This window comes from Glycine max, chromosome 15, assembly GCF_000004515.6.
Source record: "Glycine max cultivar Williams 82 chromosome 15, Glycine_max_v4.0, whole genome shotgun sequence".
In the NCBI taxonomy this organism is placed as follows: Eukaryota; Viridiplantae; Streptophyta; class Magnoliopsida; order Fabales; family Fabaceae; genus Glycine; species Glycine max.
The window spans coordinates 43,494,593-43,502,812 of record NC_038251.2 but is presented as its reverse complement, the minus strand read 5'-3'; the positions used below and the strand labels follow the sequence as shown (position 1 = coordinate 43,502,812).

The following is an 8,220-nucleotide window of genomic DNA, read 5'->3' as shown; positions in this document are numbered from 1 at the left end:
TCGACTACCGTCGAAAGCTCGTACTACCATCGAACTCGGTTTTAGATGTGATGCATTAAAAGGAAGCTTCTCCAAGGTGGTCTTTGGCATCACATTTAAACTTGAACCATTATCGATGAGTACCTTAGCAAAGACATGGTCCATGCATCTGACAGACACATGTAGAGCTTTGTTGTGCCCCCTCCCTTCAACTGGAATCTCCTCCTCCATGAACGCGAGGTAGTTATTGGCTGTTATGTGATTAACAATGCCTTCAAAGCCCTCGACTGAGATGTCATGTGCTACATGGGCTTCGTTGAGGACCTTGACTAAAAGTGCATGATGAGGCTCGAAGCTCATGAGCTGTTCAAGCAAGGAGATCCTTGCTGTAGTTTTATTCAATTGCTCAACCACTTTAAACTCACTTTGTTGGATGAGACGAAGAAACTCGTGAGCCTCCTCCAAGGTCACCGCCCTTCCTTGGAGATCTTCCTTCTTTTTAGCCCCCTTTACTACCGGGGGATCCACTTCTTTTGAGAGGGTGGCCGCACCTACGGACTCTTGGGTCATGGGTGCTTTCCCCTTGGAGGGCAGTTCCGTCGGGCGAGGAGGAGCAAACACCCGGCCACTGCGGGTTACGCCACTAAGGCCGATAATGTTGGTCACCTTGGCTGACAAGGAGTCAACCTCGGTTGCAGCCCCTTTTCCAATAACGAGAGGGGTATACCTCCATGGGATGGCCTTATTGCTTTGATAGGAAAAGGGCATCGGCTTGGGCACTGCTAAGGGGTATTCGGACCTAGGGCTGGTCATATTCCTAGTGAAACGTATCACTAGGGGTTTGGGGGTTGGGGGAGCTTTCCTTTCTGCCGATTGCGTGCAAATCTACTGCTCTTCTCTACCTCTCTCGGACACTTCGAGCTGCCTCCAGTCCCTAAGCCGTTGAAGTAGCTCCTCCACCACGGGGCATGTTTCCATGTCGTGTGATTCCCCAAGATGAAACATACATTCGTCGCTTTTGCCTCTGCCACGAGAGACCATGCATGCTGCTTGCAGCGACTGGTAGATGAATCTTTTGGATGCGGCCACACCTTCTAATCTCTTTGTCCTTGACAGCCTTTCCTCTTCGATGGCATTCACGCTAGCTCCTCCATGACTGGCTAGTGGATTGGTCTTAACGTTGGGGCCATTTTCTTGAAATGATAGCCATCCGACATTTATTAGGTGTTGCACCTTATACTTGAATGGCAAGCAAGAATCAATGTTGTGCCCGGGGGCTCCACTATGGTATGCGCATATGGTATTTGAGTTGTACCACTTGGGGTATGGCGGCTGGAAGACCATTCCGGGTATGGCTACCACCAAATGGTTTTCCAACAATGAGGGCCATATCTCGGAATACGCCATGGGAATAGGAGAGAACTGCTCTCTCTGGGCCAGGGGGCGTCGTGGATTGTCATAGCTCGTGCCAGGAGTCGCATTATTGGCCGGCCGGGCTGTGGTTGGAGCCGCGTGTTGTGCAGGCGCCTTTTCCGTCGTGGCAGGCCCTTTTGCTTGCGCTGGGAGGGAACTTCTGGCATGGATCGAGAAGTTTGGGTGGTTGTGTTGGTATGAGCTTTGAGCATTTTGGGGCATTTTCATCCATGTTGGGGCGGTGGTGACCGCGTGGGTATCCCTTTCCTTTTTCCATGTGCCCACCACTAGGGCTCTTCTATTGCTGTTGGGGCTAGCGTTGGAGGCGTATTCAAACTTGCCTTTCCTCAACCCCAACTCGATTCTTTCTCCGGCAAAGACAAGGTCTGCAAAATTTGTCGGCATATATCCTATCAGCTTCTCGTAGTAAAACGTAGGCAGCGTATCTACCATGATCGTGATCATTTCCCTCTCAGTCATGGGTGGCATGACTTGGGCTGCTAGGTCTCTCCACCTTTGAGCATATTCCTTGATTGATTCATGTTCCCGTTTGCTCATGCTCTGAAGTTGGTTTCGATCGGGAGCCATATCTGTGTTGTATTGGTACTGCCTAATGAAGGTAGTTGCCAAGTCATTCCACGACCGGACTTGAGAGGCTTCTAGATTTATGTACCACGCCACTGCCGCTCCGGCTAAGCTGTCTTGAAAGAAGTGCATTAACAGCTTTTCATCAATGGAATATGCCCCCATCCTTCGGCAATACATCCGAAGATGACTCTTTGGACATGTTGTCCCTTTGTATTTGTCGAAATCTGGTACCTTAAACTTGGGAGGAATGATGATGTTTGGTACCAGACTAGATCGGCTATATCCGAGAAAGGATAGTTGCCGAGTCCTTGCACCGCTCTCAACCTCTCTTCAAGCAGATCGATCTTTCCCTTGTCTTTTGAAAGGGGAACGGGTTCCCTAACGGGTGTGGATTGAGACAAGGCATGGCGGATCATGTTTGGCTGGGGCAACTCATGGGGGGCCGGTTCCCTTTGGGGAAGCAGAGGGCCTAAATGGGCATTCCCTTCGTCATGAGGAGGGAGTTGCCCCTCGAAGGTAGGGGCTTGGCTCAAGTTGTCTGGAGCGGTACGAGGAGTGAAGTCTAGAGGCAAGCCATAAGGGTAGGCTTAAGGACTACCTCCGATTGAAGCCCGTCGCGCTTCTGTCCCGGCCCGAGTTCATCGCGGGCTGTAGTACCGGCTCCGCTTCCCTAGTGGTGTTGGTAGCGGCCGCAATAGCATTGTCTTCTATTGATTTTTGAATTTTTAGCATGGCTTCCATCATAGAAGCCATCTGATCTTTTAAAGCTGACATGTCGGCCTTCATCTGTTCTTGCACTCCTTCTTCGTTACCCATTTTACTTTGGGATCGGGTGTTATAGGGGTTCCTTTGCGCTTTTTTAGTTATGGTGAGTTTCCTAAAGAAACAAATAGTGGTGATCATGCCACCAGATCATGAATATGTATGCTAATGAATAATCAGAGCACTTAGATCCACCTCAAGACCCTTTTTAGACAACGTGACGAGTTTCAGAACTTCTCTTTTTATAAAAATGGAACAAAACCTTTCATCTAACCAAGATTTCACAAAAGTGTTACAACAGACCCTAGTGGTTTCTAATTATATGGGCCATTAAATCTATCATGTGTTGACAATAATTGATTAGCCCATGAATTTCCTCTGGGGCTGAACACACTTCAGCCATGGCCCTTGCTTTGGCTAGTAGTCGTGGGAGGTCTTGACTTCCATTTAAGGTCAAGGCGAACCTATCCATCCACATGGTTGCTTCTTGATGCAATGCATCAATCACCCTCCCTCTTGCCTCCTTCTCAGCGTATGCTTGTGCGAAGTCCTCTACTAGCTTTTGCTCATGAGCCAAAGATTGGTTTAGCTCCTCTTTGTACTGCCTTATTATAGCTAGCATGCTTCGCTCCGTGGCTTCTAAGTGTTGGGCCAAACTCCTCTTGGATCTTGAGCAAGCAGCTAACTCCTCTTTTAAGACCATGCCAAAAAGGGATAGAAATAGATCCCGAGAAAGTGAAGGCCATTCTTGAAATGCCAGAGCCACGCACAGAGAAGCAGGTTCGAGGTTTCCTAAGCAAGTTGAATTACATCGCAAGATTTATCTCGCAACTCTCCCCTACCTGCGAGCCCATCTTCAAACTCTTGCGTAAAAACCAGGCAGTCCTGTGGAATAACGACTGCCAAGAGGCCTTCGAAAAAATCAAACAGAGCCTCGTGAATCCCCCGGTGCTCATGCCACCTGTAAAAGGAAGACCTCTTTTCCTGTACATGACTGCGTTAGACGAGTCTATAGGGTGCGTGTTGGGTCAGCACGATGACTCTGGGAAGAAGGAACAAGCCATTTACTATTTAAGCAAGAAGTTTACCACCTGTGAGATGAATTACTCAATGCTGGAATGGATGTGTTGCCCCTTGGTATGGGCGTCACATCGTCTTAGGCAGTACATGCTCAGTCATACCGCTTGGCTTATTTCCATAATGGATCCCGTGAAATACATCTTTGAGAAACCGGCCCTCACGGGACGAATCGTTTGGTGGCAGGTACTACTATCCGAATTTGATATTGTGTATGTCACCTAAAAGGCAATAAAGGGAAGCGCCTTGGCAGATTATTTGGCGCAACAACCCCTCCAAGATTATCGGCCAATGCACCCTGAGTTCTTGGATGAAGACATCATGGTCTTATTCGAAGAGAAGCAGACGCACGAGGACATAGACAAATGGATTGTTTGTTTCGATGAGGCATCTAATGCTTTGGGCCCTGGAGTAGGGGCAGTCCTTGTATCCCCAGATGATCAATGTATCCCTTTCACGGCAAGGCTGGGTTTCGATTGTACCTACAATATGGCCGAATATGAAGCGTGCGCCCTTGGGATTCAAGCTGCCATTGATTATGACGTGAAGCTACTCAAAGTGTATGCAGACTCAGCGTTGGTAATACGTCAGTTGAAAGGGGAATGGGAAACTAGGGATCAAAAATTGATACTCTATCAAACTTATATCTTGAAGTTAACTGAATTCTTTGATGACATTTCTTTCCACCACATACCTCGAGAAGAGAATCAAATGGCCGATGCATTGGCCACCTTGGCATCCATGTTTCAACTTGCCCCACACAGGGATCTGCCATACATTGAATTCAAATGTCGGGGCAAGCCGGCACATTGTTGTGCGATAGAGGAAGACCGAGATGGGAAACCATGGTATTTCGAAATCAAACAGTATGTCGAGAACAAAGAATATCCACCAGGGATTTTCGACAATGACAAGAGAACGTTAAGGAGATTGGCTATTGGTTTCTTTGTGAGTGGTACCGTCCTGTACAAACGAAACCATGACATGACCCTCTTGTGATGCGTGGATGCCAAAGAGGTGAACCACATGATCGAGGAAGTCCACGAGGGTTCGTTTGGAACGCACGCTAATGGGCATGCTATGGCCAGTGTCATACCCTAATTTCGTCCGGGGACCATCTGTTTGTTGGGATGCGACCCTCGTTTGACCACTTTGAGGTACTTGGCACCCATCGTTAGGAAATCCGTGAAGTTTCGTGACATGCCGGAAGTCAAAAGGAAGCATTGTTGCACAATCCGTGACGTTTCGTAACATGCCGGAAGTCAAAAGGAAGGATTGTTGCGTAATCCGTGAAGTTTTGTAACATTCTGGAAGCCAAAGAAGGGATGATTACGTAATCCGTAAGGTTTCGTGACATTACGGAAAGAAAACAAGTATCATTACGTAATTCGTAAAGTTCCGTAACGTTACGGAAAAAGAATCAGAAAAAAGGCAGGGGTGTATTTAGTAAAAAGGGGGTGAAAATAGCAACCAGGCCCACTTGGGCCTTCCAGGAAGTTCTCCAAAAAGCGGTGCCTTCTAGAGGAAGCAACCTAGCTCGCCTGGGCGAGCTGGGTGGCAAGCTTCTCCTCTTTTCCCTATAAATAGGGGGAGGAGGGAAGAACAAAAATGGTCAACCCTCCTGGTATTTGAGAATCACTTAAAATTTGTGAGAAAAATTGTTTCCGTGAAAAAAATCCAAGCCGAGGCGCTTCCGTAACGCTTCCGAGACGTTTCCGTGGATGATTTCGCGAAGATTTTCAATCGTTCTTCGTCTGTTCTTCATCGTTCTTCGGTCTTCAACCGGTAAGTTCCCGAAATCAAACTTTTCAATTCATTCTATGTACCCTTAGTGGTCTTCATTTGTTTCGCGTGCTTTTATTTTTATTTCATTTACTTTCCGTACCCCCTTTTGACGTGCTTTAGTCATTTATTTAAGTCATTTTCTCGCCTAATCAAAAATAAAATAAATTTCCAACGATCATTCGTATTATAACATCCTTTAATTTCTGTTAAAATGAAATCCGACCATTTGGTCATGCCATAACCACATTTAAAATAAAAACGAGGCAAAATAATAATATAATAAAAAAATATCTTTTAGTAAAATAATAAAAAAAAATCAATCGGACGTTTTCTTTGGGATTTTCCTTTCTTAATCGAATTGACTAATAACCAAAGTGAAACTAAGGCTAAAATCAATTCATAAGCCAAGCTTTTGTCATCACCTAAAAAAGTCATTTTTAAGGTCCAACGTTTTGAAATGGTCTTTTCCGCTTTTATTGGTTAAATGCAGATTTCTAAAGGCCTAAAATCAATATGTAGCTTTATTACCTCTTTCAAAAATAAAGAGATCATTAATGGTCCAATGCCTTAATGTTCTCTCTCTTTTAAAAAAGAATCAAAAGATTGTTTAATGGTCCAACGCCTTAAATGACCTTTCATTCAATAAAAACATATCTTGCAAAAAAAGGATAAAAAACAACTTAACCAACGCTTAGTTCTCAAAGAACTATGTAGGTCTGATTTCCTTGTCACAATTGAGGAATACGTAGGAGCAAGGGAAACACCCTCGTCGACCACAAAAAGATAAAAATATAAAAAGACATAAAAGACATAAGAACGTAAAAAAGGAAAAATAACATGAATTGAAGTCATATTTGCACCCTTGATTAAAGGTTGTCGTCCTTTGTGACGGACGTATGGCGTGCTAATACCTTCCCCGTGCATAAATACAACTCCCGAACCTTTCACTTAAAGTTCGTAGACCACGTCTTTTCTGGTTTTTTCGACGTCTTCCTCAAATAAACGTTGGTGGTGACTCCGCGCGTATTCCTTTCTTGGAAAATCAAATGGTCTGCCAACAATGCGCGGGTCCCGTTCCCCATGTACTTAGCATGGTCTACCAAGGCTTACCGTCCCATTCCTCTTCCACTCGGAGAATCATCTTCGCATATTACAACGACTTGGCCTTCATGTCCTAGACCCGCGCTTATAAAGCTCCTACTTAAGTGGCAGGGCGGGCCGCCTTCGTCTTCTTGTCTTAATCGCAAGCCTTGACTTCTGCTCTTCCTTCCCGCAATGCTTTTCCTTATGTTCGCTTGTGTGGGTTTATAGCCTAACCCAAACTTCCCACGGTTTCCTCTGGTGCTTATCAGGCTGGTTCTGCTGCCGTTGTCCTTTCCTAAACCCATTACGGGCTCGTAACCATTCCCCAACATCACTCGGGCCACCATTACTGCCGTATCGGACATGCAAGGTTGCCTAGAGAAGGAATCTACAGAGGCAATGCTTACCACCTCAAAAGACTGGAAGGTTGTTTCTAATGACTCCTCCGCGGCTTCCACATATGGCATAGAGGACAGGCAACTCACCAAGATGTCTTCCTCGCCCAACACGATAACCAAATGTCCCTCTACTACGAATTTCAACTTCTGGTGGAGTGTAGAAGGAACGACTCCCACCGAGTGGATCCACGGGCGTCCCAAAAGGCAGCTGTAAGCGGGGTTAATATCCATTATTTGAAAGGTAACCTGACAGGTTGGGGGCCTATCTGTACAGGGAGGTTGATCTCTCCCCTAACCTATCGACGAGTGTCGTCGAAGGCACGAACCACCATGGAACTTGGCTTTAGATGGGAAGCAATAAACGGTAATTTCTCCAACGTGTTTTTGGGAATTACATTTAAACTGGAAAGATTATCGATGAGCACCTTGGCCACAACATGGTCCATGCATTTGACTGATACATGCAAAGCCTTGTTATGCCCTCTTCCCTCGGCATGGATTTCTTCTTCGGCGAAGGCGAGATAGTTGTTGGAGGTGATATTATTGACGAGTCCTCCAAAGCCTTCTACAGAGATATCTTGGCCCACATGAGCTTCATTCAAGATCTTTACTAGCAAAGTCCGGTGAGACTCAGAGCTCATGAGTAATTCCAAAAGAGAGACCCTGGCCAGGGTTCTGTTGAGCTGTTCAATGACCTTGAACTTGCTCTGCTGAATAATGCGGACAAACTCGCTTGCTTCCTCTAGCGATACTTCCTTCTTGCCACAACCATCCCTTTTCTCCGAAAGACCTTTTACCGGAATATCCTCGCCTGAAGTGAGGGTCGTTTTGTCATTTTGTTCTTCCACCATCTTTGCCTTCCCTTTAACGTTTGCGGGTTGTGTTGGCAGGTCGGGGGGTGCAAACACGCGACCGTTGTGGGTCACGCCGCTCAGCCCCGTGATATTGGTCACCTTGGCTGACAACGAGCTGATGTTGGTGGTCTCTTCTTTCCTTTCACTTGGAGGTGCATACCTCCACGGGACTGCGTGGCTGTTTCGGTATGGGAAAGGAACAGGTTTAGGTACCGAGGGGTATCGGGGCTTTTGTGGAGCTGCGTCCTTGGTGAAATATATCACCAAAGGTTTAGGCCTCC

General features: G+C 46.3%; 1 protein-coding gene across 1 annotated transcript; it reads right to left on the bottom strand.

Moving 5' to 3' along the window:
* Positions 1 to 864: 864 nt before the first annotated feature.
* Positions 865 to 1,950, bottom strand: LOC100811180 (uncharacterized). The gene has a single exon (XM_014767756.1). The coding sequence runs from the start codon at positions 1,948 to 1,950 to the stop codon at positions 865 to 867; it is 1,086 nt and encodes a 361-aa protein (XP_014623242.1).
* Between the last annotated feature and the right edge of the window lie 6,270 nt (positions 1,951 to 8,220).

Excerpts from the sequence above, each read along its gene's own strand:
- LOC100811180 (XM_014767756.1), bottom strand. The coding sequence starts at position 1,950 with ATGAGCAAACGGGAACATGAATCAATCAAGGAATATGCTCAAAGGTGG.